Source organism: Pyxicephalus adspersus, chromosome 1 (genome assembly GCF_032062135.1).
Source record: "Pyxicephalus adspersus chromosome 1, UCB_Pads_2.0, whole genome shotgun sequence".
Taxonomy (NCBI): Eukaryota; Metazoa; Chordata; class Amphibia; order Anura; family Pyxicephalidae; genus Pyxicephalus; species Pyxicephalus adspersus.
The window spans coordinates 110,841,304-110,860,909 of record NC_092858.1 but is presented as its reverse complement, the minus strand read 5'-3'; the positions used below and the strand labels follow the sequence as shown (position 1 = coordinate 110,860,909).

At 35.5% G+C, this 19,606-nt stretch overlaps 1 protein-coding gene across 3 annotated transcripts; it reads right to left on the bottom strand.

Moving 5' to 3' along the window:
• Nucleotides 1–5,259: 5,259 nt before the first annotated feature.
• Nucleotides 5,260–13,599, bottom strand: AMIGO1 (adhesion molecule with Ig like domain 1). Of its 3 annotated transcripts, XM_072423643.1 has the most exons (3): nt 13,205–13,599; nt 9,838–9,915; nt 5,260–7,826 (listed from the first exon to the last, which is right to left on the bottom strand). In XM_072423643.1, exon 3 carries the CDS (start codon nt 7,574–7,576, stop codon nt 6,044–6,046), a length of 1,533 nt encoding a protein of 510 aa, XP_072279744.1. In that variant the 5' UTR covers nt 7,577–7,826; nt 9,838–9,915; nt 13,205–13,599; the 3' UTR covers nt 5,260–6,043. The 3 variants fall into 3 exon arrangements, with proteins under 3 accessions (XP_072279744.1, XP_072279736.1, XP_072279753.1); XM_072423635.1 differs by lacking the exon at nt 9,838–9,915; XM_072423652.1 differs by lacking the exon at nt 13,205–13,599 and having other exon boundaries at nt 9,838–11,188.
• Nucleotides 13,600–19,606: the final 6,007 nt, after the last annotated feature.

Below are 19,606 nucleotides of genomic sequence, written 5' to 3'. Positions count from 1 at the left end.
GGCAAATGGCTGCTAAAAAAGTAAATACCGTATTTTTCGCCGTATAAGACGCTCCGGAATATAAGACGCACCCAATTTTAAAGGAAGAAAATCTAGAAAAAAAAGATTCTGAAAGATTATTCCCCTTCTGATCACTCATGTGCCATTCATACTGGTATTCCCCTCTGATCACTCATGTGCCATTCAAATTCCCTTTCTGATCACTCTGTGCCTTTCCAATTCCCATTCTGATCACTCTGTGTCATTCAAATTCCCCTTCTGATCACTCTGTGTCATTCAAATTCCCCTTCTGATCACTCTGTGTTTTTTTTTCACTGTACGGCAGTTAGGACTGGGAACAGCAGGGTGCGCTGTGCCGGCTGCTTTCGCTCTACACTGCAGCCAGGAGGAGACACACGCTGCTGCCAGAGAGGAGAAGATACACACGCTGCAGCCAGCGAGGAGAGGAGACACACGCAGGATCGGGTATCGGGTGAGTATCTTATTTTAATTATTTTATAACACATTTGTCGTATAGGAAGCACCAACTTTCCCCCCCCCCAGTTTTGGGGAAGAAAAAGTGCATCTTATACAGCAAAAAATACGGTAAATAAGGGCTTTCAACTGCACTCTTTTGATTTCAATTATAACCACTACTTTGGAGCTTAGTTTTGTACTGTCTCATAGCACAGAAAATTCCCAATACTACCCAAATTCCAATTACTTATTGAATGTGTTTTATCAAAAAAATTATTGTTATAATTTGGTGTAACTAATGAAGCAAAATAAATGTAATGTAAGGTTTACTACTCAATAATGTTGTTCCTCATATGACAGGTTGTCACTTAAAGACATGGTTGTCACCACAAGAGATTGACAAAGTCTGCCAGTACCATATGCTGAAAATCAGCACCACACCATGATGTTCCCATTTCTCCTTCATACTTGGGCCCTTATTAAAACTCTCCAAGGCTGGAGAGAATACATTTATCAGTAAAGCTGGGTGATTCTGCAAACCTGGAATGGATCTTGTCCAGGATTAAAAACATTTGCTAACAAATAGCTAATGATTTTTGGGAAATCAACTCCAGGTTTTCTGGATTACCCAGCTTCACTAATGAAAGTGTATTCTCTCCAGCCTCGCGTAATGAATCAGGGTTATGGTGTGTACAATGATATCCAAAGAGTTCAGTTTTGGACTCATATGACCAGAGTGTACTCTCCCAGTATTTCACTGACTTGGCCAAATGTTGTGAAGCAAATAAGCTTCAACATGCTTTTATTTTAGAAATGCAGTATCGAGCACTGAGTGTGCATAAAGGCCATGTCTGTTGGGTGCGTTACATTTTCTGCATGCATGTCTTTTCTTTGAAACAACTACCTGACTTCAGATATTTCTGAGGCTCTCTGCGAATGTTGGGTCTTGGACACCTCCTCTGATTATTCTTTTAAATTGTACCCCCAACGGTATTCACTGTAGCATTCAGAAGCTTAGAGATATGTCTGTAACCAATGCCATTACCATGTATTGCAAAAATAAGGTAGCAAAGGTCTTGGGAGAACTCTTTGATTTTACCCATTATGAGAAAACAAGCTGATTTTAATTTGCACTGATAGGGGTTAAGATTGCCTTCTAAATACAGTGATAGTTCGGCTAACAAAGATAATTTGTTACAGAATCACATTTGTTAGCTGAAACGTGATTTCCCTTAGGTTTCTATAGAAAATCATTTAATTTGTTCTGGATGCTGCCCACAATTTAAAGATTTTTATAAAAAATAGTACAAAGCACAATATAAAAGGTCATAAACTCACCAAAGGCTGGGATGAACAGCTTCCCCAGTAACAACAGGTACATTATTTTAATAAATGCAATTAGGACAGATGTTTGTCTTAACATATTTTTAGGCAGCATGGTGTCAGTTACTGTATTAAATCCCCACTGTGAATTAATCACAAAGCAAAAAAAAAAAAAGAAACTTTATGCTTCATTAACATCTGAAGCAATCTGTGCAAAAAAGAAACAATTGCAGAGTAAGTCTTGGTCATTTAAAGGGTTACAGAGGTTGCAGAAGAGCTCAGTCCTTAAAATCACCCACAACCTCAGCTGTGTTTAGCAAAAGATTTCCTCTGCAAGTCATGCAAACTGCTCCCCTTCTATCAAGCCTCCGTCCCGCACACAAGCAGCAGGGAAGCCCCGTTCATATGTAAAGAATAAATGCTATAAATCACACCTACCTCTCAAATTCACAGCCACACGGAGTGTGCACCGTACTGACACTATGAGAAGAGTTTCTTCTATGGCATTCTGGAAGCCCCTCACTATATAGGTCAAAGCAATGTCTCTCACTCACTTTTCTCACTCTCTCACTTTTCTAACATGCTTTCATGCAGTATGTTGTTGGGTGTCTTACTTCCTGATTCCTACTTTTTTTTACATTCATTAGCTGAGTTCAAATTCATTAGCCAAGTCCCATAAACAGTGGAAAAAAATTGTTAGCCGAAAAATTTGTTAGCAGGGCCACCCACTCCTTAGCCGAGGTATGACCTCCTTTTCTTCAAATGTTTAATACTTGTTCTTTGTGCCATTTACCTAATTCATGGACATATTTGTTTTGATTTCTTTGTATGTGTGGATTACTTTGGTTGTTACTAATATGTCACTATATGGTTTAAATTTCATGTCAGTAGCCCCATTGGAAATATATTTACTGAGAAAAATGTTGACGTTCAATACCCATTTACCCTGCTGTACATGTTATATTTACCATTTAGTGTGGGTAAATCTTCCTGAAATGTGATGTTTCAAATTACAACGATTGCTTTACTGTACCTTACCATAAACAGTTTTGTACCTGTGGTAAAATGTGTGGATTTCATACATTTTTTTAGTGTATTACAGTAAAAATAAAACACAATTTTACACACTAGCCAAGTACTGAAATATTTATTTCCATTTTTATCTGTCATAACAATGCAGCCATGTTCCTGACGTAAATAAATAAAGTAAAATCTATCTATATATATTATATATATTTGTATGTATATTTCTTACAGTTTTATATATGGGAAGACATTAAATAAGACATTTTAAAATAGTGTTATAACAAACCCGGGATGAAAAAGATCTAATAAAGGCAGATGGCATGTGTAGACCTGTAAAACATAACACACAATGACATTAGTTTATAGAAAAACAAAAAGTTGTTTCATTTCAAGTAGCGTGCCTGTGTCAAACACATTTAAAGTACTTCATTTATGAAAAGGGTGCTTCTGCTTCTCATATTATGTTTAGAAAAATCTATCAGGGTGCAAACTACCAGTGTAATAAGGTTTGATGGAAGTTCCCCAGCTTATGTGCACACACATTACTTTTATGGCAGCTGGACTAAATCTATTTAGCAAGTCACTGTTTTCTAAACTGTGTGTGTGGCACGTGAGCCAGGGAACGTTGTCACAACCTTTTTTACACTTTTTTGTATCTTGGTAGAGTCCATTTAAGTAATCAGTTTTATCCACATCATCAGATCACAGTATTGATACCTCACAATTCCTTATGCATACTCACAGAGAAATAAACCAAATAATAAAGTGAAACTTGCCTACATGAAGACTAATTTTTTTTGTTCGTAAACAACAATCTTCTGTACTATGTTTGCCATTGAAATATAAGCCTAACTAGTACACTTCCTAACTATATGTAAACTGCAGTGTTCCATTTTAAATTTACTAATTGCTTTGAACTGTTTCCTAGAAGTCTGAATCTGACAATCCAAATAGTCACACTCATGCCACATAAAGAAAACCCTTCAGAACCTGTCTGTGCTGGATAAAATCAGAATAAAATAAACCAAATGCACCTTCTCACTTTAGCTCAGCTGCATTGTTTGATGTCTTTATCCTTTACTGTTCAATATAAAAAATACAGTTTTTTTTCACCAATTGAATTTTATTTTTATGTGGTCTCAGACAAGAAGGGCTTTCAGTTATACAACATGGTAGCATGATAGGCAAACTAATGTATTTTTTAATGTTTCTCTTATACAGTTAACAATTACTTAACCAAAAAAAGTATCCCCTATAACTGTCCCTTTTTTGTTTGTGTTTTAATAATACCATTGAATAAATATACCTAAGACTCGTAATAAAGCAATATATATTATATTAAGCTTAATGGTAAATTTGCTTTGTTAAGTTAAACACACCTTACCTAAAATTTATATTTTAGTTTTGGTGGTCAGTTGGTAATTCCTAATTGCAAATCTTAATGGAAACCAATAGAATAGTTTATTGATCTGGCATCAGATTGAGTTCTAATTGTTTGTGTATAGGATATATTTTCCTTCCCCACATTGGTCCATCAACCAAAGCAGTGATAATAAAGAGGAGATAAAAATGTGCAGTTAACACTATTAATAACTAATCTAGAATAATTAAGAGTAAGTTTAAACTTATTTATTAATATTAATGTACATCTTTTACTTAGACTGAATTAGAAAATCATATTAAAATAGGGTATAATCATGGATAGCAATACATTGTTAGTAAGTTGAACTGATATTTTAAAACAGACATAGCAGGACATAAGCAAGCCAAAGGTAAAATCCTATTGTCACCCATATCAAGATATGTAAAACATATGGGCTTATATTTGTAATTTGGAACTAGATTCTAATGGTATTGCAATGTTATGTTACTTCAGATCAGTAAAGTAAATTTTCTTAATGGCCTATTTACAATTATGCAGAAAATGCATCAATGAATGAAAAAACACACAGAAAAGGGCTTGTTCTGCATGGCTGGACCAGTAGCTAGCACTCTTTCCTTTGCCAGTGCTAGGTAACAGGTTCGAATCCTGGCCAGGAAACCATCTGCAATGAGTTTGTATGTTTTCCATGTGTTTCCTCCCATGTCCCAAAAACATTTGGTTACAATAATTGGCTTCCCCTCAAAATTGTTCTTAGACTGTGTAATGACATATGACTACAGTAGACACATTAGATTGTGAGCCCCTTTAAGGGACAGGTATGGACTTTGGAAAGCACTGCATAATGTCAGCACTATATAAAGGTAATAATGTGCAATATTTCATCAATCTAGGGTAGTGCTTTGGAGTGCCTAAATGAATGGCAGTGCAGCACACTCATATGCATGTCTATTACTTCAAAGCAGCAGTGTGAGTTAAGTCTAAGACTATTCTTTTGCTTTGTTTTTTTTAGGGGGGGGGTAGTGATTAACCCACTGAGGTTTTTATACAGTAACTGACACCACGCTGGCTAGTCCTGAGTTTAACTACTTTTTAGCCTGGGTAATTCTTCACAATATGCGAGTGCAAGAATAGTAGCTGTACTTACACGGTTAGTTTGGAAGGTTTATGTTTTATGTGACTACATAAACTGTTTAATAATTTGTCACATCTAAATGATGCAAACATAAAATCACAGTTACAAGGGTTGGTTGTGCCTTTCTATCTTATGCTACTTCAGAACAGAATTTAAAATTGAAATGACTGACCAGCAGTATTTTGGGTGGATATATGCAGGCCACAGTTTGACCCATATGGTTGTATGTGAACAAGAAGTGATGTTACGCAACCACAAAAGGGATATGTTATGCTTTGATATTTATTAACATTACATTATCACGCCACTTTATATTTGGATGCGGCATTGTTTATGTATTGGAAAAGGAAAGTACATAGTATGTTTTACATAAAATGTTAGGTTGCCATCACATTGGCTGCATCTGTAAACCCAAACTTGCTTACAGGAGTAAGATCAAAAATAATAGTAGTAGAAAAGATCTTGAAATCACCACTTAATTACCTTCTGTTAGTTCTAATAGAAGGTCATTCAGTAATAATTTTAAGACCCTCTCTATATATTCTTACACTTGTTTTTAAATATTCTCATAAGGTTAACATTTAGATTCTCATTGCAGCTCCCTTATCTCCTGGGGTTTGAAAAACAACATGACATGCACATGCAGGACAGGACACTTTAGGTAAGGGATGGGAAGATGTTTGATATGAATTGTTTGCAAGCTTACTTTTGATACATTATTGTCACACCACAATTGGAGTGTCAGAAAATACTGAACTAATAGACCCTGGATCTGACAACTTTCGGTGTGGTGATGATGGTTGTAGCTGATGGCCTTTTGTTCTAGTTACTTCTTGTGAACCATTAGGTTTTAATTTACCATTCTGACCGTGCAGTTCTCCAGGAGGATCCAGAAAAGCCACATGACGATTGAGAACTGCCTTTTCACTAGTAGTTTCATGGTTGGGGGTGGCACTGAGGACTGAAGAGCGGATGCTATCCCTGTCCTCCCCTTGACCCCTATCACCAGGCCGACACCAGCAGCGACATGGTGTCATGTATAAATAAATTAATACTAATATAACACTTGCCACACATCCCACTAAAGTAGTGTATGCTGTATTTAGTGTATCCTGGTGGACATGCTGTGTAAAATTGAATACAGTAAGTGTAACATATAGAGTCTCATTTAGAACGTCCCCTTGGGCGTAACAAGTATATGTCCCTTTGTCTTCCAATCGAATCTGTTTTATTTGAAGACTGCCGTTGCTAAGCACATCTATGGTACGATTTCCCTCTGTTCCATCAATGTGTTTTTGTATCCATTCGTTGCCAGGAGTAACCCAAATTAGGTTCACACCTCTTTGTTTAGTGTCACAATTTAGGGTAACTGTCTCCTTTAGATGTGCCTCCATTCCAGTCTCTCTTACAACACTACAATTCATACTCTCACTACCATTGAGGGACAATACACTCACAGGGGAAGTCTGTTGCTGGGAAGGTAGATAACACAGTAAATCTTCTCTGAAATCTCTAGCAGATGCCAATTGACGTACATGCCAGTGCCAAAAAAGTCCATATAATTCACAATTGCAGGTCAGTTGATTTCCATGTAGATATAACCTGTTGCTCAGCCAGGCAGGCAGTGCCCGAAGCTGTTTTACTGGTAGGACTTTTATTTGATTACAAGAAAGATCGAGTAATGTCAGTTCTGGCAATTTATTGCCATCCTTTACCAGTTCTAAAGGAAAGCGTTGCACTGAATTATGACTTAGATATAACTTTTGTAAATGCTTCATTTCATCAAATGCACTGCGATCAATATCTGCTATTTTATTCCCATACAGAAATAGTACTTCCAGGTTTTCCAGAGCACTAAATGCATTTTCCTCGAGTATGCGCAGTTTATTACAGGATAAATCGAGATTCCGTAGGTTTGGGGTCAGATGAAAAGCTTCAGAAGATACAAATGTTATATGATTATGTGACAACAATAATGTTATAAGTGACTTTAGTGGATATGTAGTCCAATCAGCCCGTAGTCTTGCTAGGTTGTTGTGACTAAGGTCTAACATTGCTATATACTTTGGTAAACCACTTGGAACCACTGCCAGGTCCTTCCTAGAACAACTAATAACATCACTTGCACAGACACAGATCCCCCGGCAATTAAGTGGAGATGCTCCTGATTTTGGTATAATTGATATAATTGTTTCTAAAAAACAAAGACTGAAGGCCCAGGACAGTTGTGGCCAGAAGACACAGGGCAGCCTCATAGTGAGTGATAGATCACACGTAGCAAACAGTTAACTTGACTGCATTGTACCATACTACAGATGCCAGGCATTCACTTGTACAGTACAGTAAAGCAATATTGCACATAATTAGATGCCCTTAATCACTGCTGTTATAATGTTGTGTTTAATCAAAATATCTGGATTAGCCCATGATCCTAATTGACCTCTGTACGTCCTTAAAAAGTTCCATTAGCTCACTTTGGTGCTACTGCATTAAGAAAACAATTTCCTGTGGGGGAAAAAAAGAAGAAGTAAGTCATACATACCAAGGTTGTATTGTAATTATAAGTTTCAATACTATTTTTTTTATTATATTTTTTACATTACATTAACTAATTTAATTGCTTTGTTTACTTAAATATAAATTCTGTGGGAATACATGTCTTTGAACAAATTTCTAGTTCAAATGCAACAGCAATGTTCTCCCCAGCCCCTTTTAGTCGGGCGCACCACCGGGAACTTTTCAGTAACCACCCGGCTGTTTTATGGTGGATGCTGATGAGTTGAGTCATAATACAAGGTCTGCCACCCACCTATAATTAATATATTATAAATATAACAAATACATTCTAGGTTCAACACTGAACACTATATTTACTGAGGTAGCAATTGAAACAACTCTTTAAAGCTAAGATAAAGCTAAGTGCAATGATTATGTTTGCAAAAACCAAACAGGCTGTTGTCGAATAGACTAAACAATTACATTCAGTTGAGAACCATGATGTGCTTATTGCAGGCTGTATAATCCTCAATGTGTGTTGAAAGATAGACCTTACCTAAAAAAATAATGTGACTATCTTACCAAAAGTGATACTGCCAAGTTTGGTAGTACTATGTTTTTTACACCAGTAATGTTTCAGGAGATTGAATAACCCCCTGCAAACTAAAGTTGTACAAAGTGTAGATATGTTCCCTAGTGAACATGCTAAATGGCAAATTTTTATCACCACATTTACCATAGCCTAAAATGGGTTGAGGTATTTAGGTTTTTTCGTATTATCACTATGATCGACTGTGGAAAATGCGCAAATTGTAATTTGCTTGTGATGGTAAACATTGTACAAGAGGCAAAGTAAGTGATGCTTGATAACTATTTTGAGCAATGGAATACTTGGTTGATTGAAAATGAACAATGAACTGTTGATATGTAATTTGTCACAACAATTTGGTTCAGTAAACCAAAGTATGTGATATAGGAAACAATATGTTTCAGGTATTACAAGCAGTGGACTCTGCTCCTAAACCATCTTTTTCTGAGGATGCTAACATTTGCATTTTGAATGATAATTTGCAATCTTTGTTGCAAAGAAAACACATAATTGGTGCTACAATCTAAAGAGTGCATGTCTGTCAATTTTCTTTAACTAATTGTGTAGAAATCTTAGTGATGTATCCAAACAATGAGGGAATCACCATTATGCATTATTTCAGCATTGCAAACAGAAAAAATAAATGCACAATAACTGGAGCTTGAGACCCTAGTGAAACAGTGGTCAAATGCAAATAGGATAATTATCAGATCAATCAAAAATGTTTCCAAACGTCCCTGGTCCACCATTTGGGGACTCGTGCAACCTGCTTGCTTGGGCTAGAAATACCACCAACAAACAGTGTGGGGTGATGGAGTTGGAAAGATGGAGATAGGGCATTACCCTCCCTGGTGGTATGAATACTAAGTATTTTTAAATGTAAAAGCGTAATATTTTAAATTTCCCGCCTGGTCCCCCCTCCCAGCCACAAGCCTGAAATTTGAGGTAGGGCATGTGCTATTATTACTTCCCATGACAGGAACAATGTGAGTTTCATCAGCTACAATAGTAAAATACAAATTAAATCGGACGACAGTAAAGGCACGTGATCTCCAGAGGACAGCTGTGGACTGATTTACCTAACACGAGGGTGTGCAGAGAGGGCATGGATGTTCATTTGACCACTAGTTTAGAAGGGTCTCATTCTCAAGTCAATGTGCATTTTTCCTTTTGTTTGTGGTGCAGTATGCATGTATGTTGGTGATTTCCTCATTATTTGGATACAATAATAGGATGGCCAATCCATTACTGACTGCAAAACACTAGAGGGAAGCTAATGCAAGATTGATATTTAAATATAGAAAGCTTCCTGCTCCATCATTGTTCAAGAAAGTTTACACATGCTTTTTCTACTTAGACAATATTTTTTTTATTTATGAGTTAACCCTCCACCATAACTAGTGACACTTATTTGGGGAAAAATAAACTTACTTCTCACATGCTACTAATACAGAGGGAACAATCCTTACACCTTTCAGTTTGTTAAAACTGAAAAAAGATCATTCAGCTCTGTGAAAAGAAAGAAAAAATTACTTTCACCCTGAAATATTGAACATTAAAGTGGATCTAACATCAAAATAAAAGCACCATGTAAGGAGCTTTTGCCTGTAAAAGGGTTTCCCTTTACATATTATTTTAAAAAAAAAAACGTTTTTTGCTTTATGAAATAACTTTTTTTGCATCACTTTACATCTGCCTGACTGAAGGGGAAACTGAAAGGGAAAACCCGCAGCCTCCGATGATACTTATGCCACTTATCCCAGGAGGCTGCAGGCTGCTTCTTGTCTGAGATTCATCAAATGTATATAAACCAGCACATGATCTCATGTATGTGTAGAGTGTGATTGACACTTGCTTGTTTACAATTGGAGGCCCTGTCTGAAGTCACCTCACATGCACAATGTGCGATCGGGTGATGTCATCAGGGAACCATGGAAAAGAAGATGGCTGTGTGGAATATGACAGGAAGCAGCATAAAGAAGAAAAAATCTGCTGTAGGATTTGCTGGATGTGGTAAGAAGATTAAAGGCTTTTTAGCAAGTGAAAAAAAGAAATGCAGGTTTCGCTTTAAAGATACAAATTTAAAAAATGGTTGTTAAAGGCATTGCATTTTTTTTATTTAACATACAAAACAGGTACAAAGGGAGTTTAGAGTACTGAATTACATTCTTATCAATGTGTTGGATTTCTAATACTAGCAGTTGAGTTTAATGCAGTATTTCTTCAATGAGAAACAGTAACTTGACCAGAATGCAAAATTGCAGTGAAAGAGTTTAAAGAATAACTAAGAGATGTAGATTTGCACATCAATATGGAAAAAGGCTTTAGATTGTCTAGGGGAAAGAGAGTAAAAATGTTTAGATCATTTAAAATTTTTTATTGCTGTGTCTGGCAGATTATCCATCACTTATTGTTGGGTAGACAGGCAGATTCCTACTTCTGATATGACAAATTGATAAGGTCTGAAGTGAATATAGAGAGAAATTTAGCAGTCTTGCATTTTTTAACATTCTGATATAAGTAGATATACTTAAAATGTAGTAAAATATTGACTAAATGTAGAAAAAATGTAATTTAGGGTATCTTCATCAAGTAAATTCCTTTGAAAGTTGAATTCCAATACTTTTACATTTCAAGATAAACAATTAGGCAGGGCAAGGGCCTTACCCAATAATTTATTTTTTTAAATTTATATGTCACCTGTGAGCAATTGAGCAACATTTTGATTGCATAACTTCACTAAAAAGGTGTTATTACTTTTTAGTGAACAATAATAGTAATTTTTATTAAATGATTTAACCAGTGTGTATTGCTGATCATGCATCTGAATGAGAATGACACTAAAATAATAATACTTTGCACAGCTGATCTTTTAAAAACAGCAACAACAGTAAGCTGCTATTACCACTGCATGTAAAAAAGCTGAACTCTAGTCAGCACTTCAAAAGCACCTTCAAAACTTTCTCACTAGTCCCTCTGTAGTGTCCAACCACTCTGAGCTGCTAAGAGAATTAGTGTGTTCTAGTACATCCTGGCATCTGCTACAGGTTAAGTGGATGAAGAAAGTGACAGCTGACAATAAGGCAAAGAATAGTGACAAAAATTAAGACATCTGCTTGATAAACTGAGGTGCACTGATTCATGGACTAGATGAAATAAACATTCTGAAGTTGGTCAACATTACACCAGATGTACAGATATACAGGGCACTATAACTTGTGGCCAAGGCTTTCAGCACTCCCGCACCAATGTTTAAATGTTTAGCTTTTTCTTTTTTTTCCTTTAGGTGTTTATAAAAGGAAGGTTTTCGTCTTTGGCCCGGCGCAGACATCTTCTCTGAGTTTTCTCTTCTTCCACGTTCTTCTTCCTGCATAACCCAGTCTCGCACCAGGCAGGTGCGAGATCGGGTGATGTAGATTGGGAAAACAGATTTTTGATAACACTGCACATGCGTGAGATCGGCAGTTTATTTTTCCATTGATGAAAGGGCTCCCGGCGTGACGTAGGTATCCTGGGAGGCATTGCGCTCCCATTCTGGGTAAGTACTGCGCCCTTTACAAAAAAAAGTGTTGCACTTAAAAAAAAAATTTTTACTTTAAAAAAAAAAAAAAAAAGGGTTGTCTACCCTTTTATGTAAAGTAAAAAATTTAGAGTTTAGGTCCACTTTAGGCATCCTGGAGGTTTGTTTTGTATACAGAAAAGCTAGAAACATAACACCATGGATGTTCTAATACTTGATCTTCTGCAGTTCAATTTTTATGAACCCAAAACCTTCTGGCTAAGCAAGATATACTAAGATTTAAAAGATTTGGTTTGAGTCTTCAGCTCATAACCATTTTATCTCAATACAGAAAGAAATATAAGACAGATAAATCCTTTTTGTTTAAACAAAGCATTAAGTAAATCCCCCAATAACATTAGTGTATTGACGCCTACCAGTACACATTTTGTTCATGTGTGATAAGCTATTACATATACAGATGTTTATATACAATTAGGTATGTGGCTCACAGGCCCTCCATCTAAGCTTTGAATATGTCATCCTTCATTTTGTTTCATATGCATGAAAGAGACTGGAAACCACACATCATGTACTTTGTAAAATGAATATATATTTATATATATATATATATATATTTCAGTACCAGTATCAACCCGCAACAATAAAGAAAATAGTCACTTCAAGTCTGGTTCCTTTTTCTTTTTTTTAATCTTTCAAATATATTTTCCACACCCAGGTTTCAGTACTGCTTTAGTAAAGGTTCGGTTTCTATGTAATTTACCTTTGCATTGCGGATATATATCTTAAAATAATTATGCCTATGCAATGTTTATGTGCATGGGAGGGGGTGGGATGTTTACAAGGATGATGCAGATAAACTGCAGGTCCCACATGATGAATGTCATTGTGCTGCTAATTTGTGTGCATGTTGAATTCCCTGAAACATTACAAGATGAAATGCCTGTGTATGCCCTAAAACATAACAAATGATGCATATATGACCCCTTTTAAAAATGTTTACCCTAACAATGCCTCTTTTCTGTATTAATACATATGTCCAAACTTAACTCTTACTATGGAAAACTATGTATTTCACGTTTGCCCTTTTCATCTTTTTGATCTCTACCTGCTTCTGTTTATGAGTTTTGTACATTTTGTACATCATGCAGAAACCAGTTCTAGTAATTACATATACATCTTTCTGTACTAATACTGATACACCACATATGCAGTACTTTTGGTATTTTCCCCAGATTTTCTTCACATATCTGAATATGTATTTGGAATTTCACTTACCTGTCTGATTTTCCTCTGTCCCCTGTTTGCTTTTTTTGTTTCATATCCCAGTGTTGTTGCTGTGGAAAGCTACGAGTAGATCTGGTTTGTCCTTTGCATGCAAAAAGCTTTGTCTGCTGCAGTCACTGCTGATTTCGCTTCCTCTGTCAATATTTCTTCCAGTGAGATGAAGGGAGGAGAGAGTGAAAGGGATGAAAAAGAGAGAGGGAAGAGGGTGGGGAAATAGGGAGGAAGAGGAAAAAGAACAAAGGGAGGAGAGAGAAGATGAGAGATTAGATGAAATGGGAGATAGAAAGAAAGGGACAAAAGAAAACCATCAGGGGGGAGCTTGCCCTTTGTGATGTTTACTGAATAATTTTGTTACTCTACATCTGGTTTACTGCTTTCTGGTGGATCCTAGTAATCTTCATCCCTGTAAAAAATAATAAAATCACTTTTTTAAAGCTTGTCAATATCTTTTGAATTAATCTCTAAATGTTATCTTTAATCATTTGATCTTGAATTGCTAGCAGTAATTCAACAATATATTTCATATATATATATATATATATATATATATATATATATATATATCCCCTTGTTTTTTATATCGCTGCCATTTCTTTTTGCTTTGGTTAGCTGACATTTACTGATTTTTCTGTATTCATAGCTCAGCAAATATTAAATAGTAGAAAACCATGGCTCAATGACAATTGTGCAGCAGACCCTTTAATATACATATGAGTCTTCATTATTTCCAATAAACATATATATGCTAGAATTACTGAGATTTTTGTTGGCCAGAGTATGGTTTCTTTTTTAATCAAGCAACTAGCTTCTGGTAAATACACCAATACAGAAAAAAAAGCTATTGAAATTGGGTTAATGATGACATCCCCTATTTCAAATAATCTTTCAGAATAGTTTTTTTCTGGTGTGATACTGGGGAAGGTTGGTGGAAACATAAAGGGATACCCAAATTGTAAACAGTTTACTAAAACATTTGGATTTATTTTTTTTTAGAAAGCAGGCAGACCCTCCCAACACAGCACATTACTATTAATATCTGAAGAATAGAAGCAAGAAAGAATCCACAAAGAAGTTTAGACACAATTGTTTCCCCATAATCTAGTCACTTCGGGCCTAATTCAACAATCTGTCACATCATTTTTATAAGGTAAAAGTGGTATATCAAGCAGCAGGAAATATTTCAGGTATTGATAAGGCCTGTTACATGTTTTTTGTGTGATTTTATTACTTATCAGCAATATGTAAGCAACCTTCTGTGGTAGTTTTTTGTACTTCGGGCAAGCACCAGCTTTCTCTCTCTGTGGCTTGGGCAGACTCTCTGTTTTGTATCCTGGCATTTTTTAACATTGTGGCTCATAATATTTTAGACCCTGAAGATGCTCAGAATAACCATAAAAGTTATTAGGAAATTAGAAAAATGATAAAGAGTAGGGTTTTTAAGAAAGATATTTTTTATAACAATGAGGTAATTCTAAAACAAATTTACTAAAGTAATATATGAAAAAGCCCCAAAGGAAATGAATAAAGTATTGATATCTCATAAGTACAGAACTAAAGCTGAGCATACCTATTTACATCATGAATTAGGTTATATTAATAAAGACAATGATACAAAGGTGCAATTCGATTTCTTTTACCCAACGCATTTCGCCCACTGGGGGCTTCCTCTGGGTTTTTTTTTGAGAAATCAAGGTACTACAATAAACATATAATACAAATAAAAATGAGTAAATAACATAGTTCCAATAGAGATAAATTAACATATTTTCAAAGCATATGCATGAGTTTTAAAATGAACGTGAATTCTCATTAATTAAAGCAATGTAATGATAACAAAGGACTATAAAATGTTATATTGATAATATAATTTTATGTGGCAATAGCAAAAGAATAAAGAATATTAATGCTAATAATAAGTGAGTGACTTACTTGTATTTATTATGAGGAAGTTTATCTCAAAACTTATTATAGGTTGGATTGTACGGAGCAGGACTGACCAACTGGTGATATATTAGAAGATTACTAGAAAGGATAGCGTTAGTAAAATTAATAAGCAGTTAGATAAGTTTATGTTAAATAAAGATCAGTATAAAATTAATACATATGAATTACCTATATATAATCCATGAACTTTTCAAATTTCTGCAGGGATCAAATAGACGATATTGAGAAGGGTATATTGTACCCAAAGGTATCCTGTCCAAGGAGATTCAACTAAATATAAAGAGTGAATAATATTAGTGTTTAGAAAGTAGTTCAGATGGTATAAGGGAGGAAGGTAAAGACATTATGAGCTTACTGGTGCTGATAAATCTCAGAGATTTTCTTGATTGTCCAAATGAAGATGAGATAATGCTTGGAAACGGTTAAACGACTGCCCAGTGGGGCTATAAACATAGATAAGTATGAATTAAATCAAATGGGGTAATCAAATTATTATATTAGGTATAGCAGGATGGTTTCTTAAAAATAGACGGTGTTATACACATACCTTAAAACTGTAGTGGATATGTTTACCTTGAGGAACAAAGAAGCGTCCTATTTTTAGGTTATTATTAGTGAGGAAAAAAAAAATTAAATATAGCAATTGCAATACATATTACCTGCTCTAGATGGTGGTGGTGCTGCCACCTAGGAAGAATTACTGTCACTTACACAACGCCAGCAGCCTGTCACCAAGCAAACTGACATTGCCTGCGTTCTCCTATATGGTTTGACCTCTAGGTGCCGTGCATTGGACTGAAACAGCTTCCGCTCTTACTTGACAGCTTTCATGTTAATTATCAGTGGGCGCTTCCGCCCAGTATAGGTTGCACTTGCGCAGTAGCGTAGGAGGTCTCTGATATACGGAGACCTCTGCTCTACTGTTGTATTCATTTATTCAGAGCCCCACCTGTAGGGCATGGAGATTAGTTAGGGGGAAGAAGGGTATCATTGGCACAGTTAGGTATGATGTGGTCAGACTCCGCCTTCACTAACAACAGAACTGAGCTGACAAGATATTTTCAAGTTATTCCTGGGGACCAGAGAAAACTCTCCAGTGTCCAAACGGGGTGAGAGTGATTTTGTATGTCCAACAAGGTTGGGCATATTAAAATAAATGCGTCCATTTAAATGGACTCCCCCTACCGGTTAGGAGGTGGAGCCACACATTTTAGGAGGGAATATAATAATTATCATTACTTGTATTAATGTATAGGGTAAATTTGAGAAGATAGTAAAAGAATTCAAGCAGATATGCTATCATATTAAAAGAGGTGATCATTAGACATATGCTTAGAAAATAATATACAGAAGGTTGTACAAGATAATAGAGTTGTATGTAACCAACAGTAGCAATATCAATATGGCAAGAATACAGAGTTGTTAATTACATAGATAATTCAGCTGCAGTAGAGAATATGTTATAATCTAACAGATTATTTAGCCAAAGCACCAAAAATTAATATAGTTGCATAGTTGAACAGAACAAAATATATAGTACAAAAAATATTTTTTTCTTTATGAGTTGTATACAAAAGAACATTTTACACATATAGTACAGTGTAATACAAGGTTGTGAAACATGTCAATGTATAAACCATGTTGGATAACCTAATATTATGCAATAGATACACAAGATGTAAATCCTAAAAGCACAATATAATACAGTACAAATAATGAACCTAATGCTTGTACTGTGAGAGGTTTTTCATAAATTTAAGGGGTAACTCTGTGTTATTATATTCATAGATAGGAATATTCAATGTTTTCAAATGGGTCCTATTAGGTCATAGGTAGTGACAAATAGGAATAATCAATTTTTAAATTAAGTCCCAGACACTTTGAACTATATTTGTATTTGAACTATATTTAATTAAAGGGTTGATATGAGACCATATCATTCAAGCCTGGGGGGTTTGTCGCATTTATTAAAAAAATCCATTTAGTTTCTCTTTGTAAAAGAATTCTATCTATATCACCACCTCTTTTGCTTAGGAAAATCCTTTCCAATGCCATAAATGATATAACTTAGTATTGAAATTTTGTTGTGTGCCTATGTGGTGGCTAGTTGGGGTTTACCAACTACAGTTGGGGTTGTTATTTTACCTGTATTGATATTGTAAATGTGTTCATACATTCTCCTTCTGAAGGCTCTTTTCATCTTACTGACTTACACTCACATAGGATGAGATAAATGATGCCTGTGGATGAACAGTCCACAAAATTTCGTGGTCTGAACTGCACATTATTGGGGAGTAGTAATAATTGTTTATTCATAATCCAGGGACATTGAGAACATTTTCTACATTTGAATGTTCCAACATGAGTTGTAACCTTTTCTTGTTTGAGCCCTGTCTGATAATGACTGGAGACTAATGAATCTTTCAAAGACATATCCTTTCTATATGTAATACTTGGTTTAGAGTGTAAATATTTTGCAGTTGTTTGATCACTTTTTAGGACATGCCATTCTTTGGACAATAGGGATAAAAATTCCTGATGGAGTTTATTATAGGTAGTAATTAATCTCACTTGTTCCAACTGGGGTTTAGACTTTTCCTAGACATTTTCTATCTGGCGATTTAGCCTTTTGATAGGCTTTTTTTAAGAGGTTTTTGCTATAGCCACAGAAAGTAACCTCTCTTTAAGGGCTTGTGCTTCATGTTCAAAGTTTCAGAGTTTATAGTGCAATTACGTTTTAGCCTCAAGTATTGGCTAAAAGGGATACTTCTTTTCAATGGTTCCGGATGTGCACTAGAGGTGTGAAGTATGGTATTGCCTGCCGTTTCTTTTCTGTAAAGGGTAGTATTTACAGCACCTTTCTGCAAGGTTATTACATACATATCCAGGAAGGGTACTTGATATTTGTTGTAATTCATAGTAAATTTGGACATAATTCCATTACATAGTTTGGTGTCTTCTGCAAACACAGAAATGGTACTTTTAATCCCAAACTCCATATCATTTATAAAGATGTTAAACAGTAAAGGTCCCAACACTGAACCCTGGGGTACACCACTAATAACCTTAGACCATTCAGAGTATGAATAATTAATTACAACTCTCTGGATGCGATCTTTTAGCCAGCTCTCTATCTATTTACAGATTGACTTTTCTAAACCTATTGACCCTAACTTGCATATTAACTGTCTGTGGGATACAGTGTCAAATGCTTTAGCAAAGTCCAAGTACACTATATCAACTGCTATTCCACTGTCTACCTGTTTACTTACTTGCTCATAAAATGAGAGTAAATTTGTTTGACAACTTCTGTCTTTCTTGAAGCCATACTATGGACGTTAAACTAACGGATCTGTAGTTACCTGGTAATGACTTTGCTCCCTTTTTGAAGATAGGAACCACATTGGCCTTACGCTAATCCATTGGTACCTTGCCAGTGACTAAAGAGTCTCTAAAAATTACAAATAATGGCTTTGAAAAAACTGAGCTCAGCTCTTTAAGGAGACATGAATGTAATCCATCAGGTCCTGTTGCTTTTTCAACCTTTATTTTTCCCAGCTGTTTTTCAATCATATCAGTTCTGAGCCATTGTGACTCATTTAAAGGCAGTGACATTGCTATTATGAATTTGGACTTGAGCTCTGTCATTTTCCTTCGTGTACATAAAGCTAAAAAATAGTGTTTAGTAAATCTGCCTTGTCTTTATCCCCAGTTACCAACACAGCGACATCCTTTAAGGGGCCTACATGCTCAGATCTGATCTTCATGTTATTAATATATTAACATTTTTGGGGGGTTTGCCTTACTTTACTTTGTATTCTGTCTTTCATTTTGAAGTTTTGCACATTTTATCTCCTTTTGTCATCTTTTGTTATATTCTCTTTTGGTTTCAAATGATGAAGGTGATCCTTCATTTTTATATTTTTGGAATGCCCTTTTCTTGTTCCCTATGGCTTTTTTAACATCAGCTGTGAGCCACATAAGTTTAGGAGGCTACAAATAAAACCTATTACCCATTGAAATATAATTTTCAGTTTGCTTTTGACTTGAAACATTCACATTTCTGTTCTGTGTTCTTTGAGGACAATATTGTCTCCCAGTCCAAGTCACAGAGAGCCGACCTTAATAATGGACCTTAAATTTGCTCTCTTAAAATTAAATGTTTTTATCCTTCCTATTTTTTCTTCCTGTTTACAGCTTACATTAAATGAAATCATATTATGGTCACTGCTACCCAGATTCTCTTTTATTTGCACATGTCTTATAAGCTCTGCATTGTTGGAAAGAACTAGGTCCAGCCGAGTATCATTTCTAGTTGGGGCTTCTATAAACTGTACCATAAAATTATGGACCCTTGGGGGGCACTTCAATGGTGATGAGCTTTAGGATACTGTCAATTCACTCAGTGGTGCCCCAAATATATACTTGCTCATTCACAAAACTTTAAGG

Bases quoted from the DNA above. Each gene is read 5' to 3' on its own strand.
- AMIGO1 (XM_072423643.1), bottom strand. From the start codon at position 7,576: ATGAGGCTGCCCTGTGTCTTCTGGCCACAACTGTCCTGGGCCTTCAGT.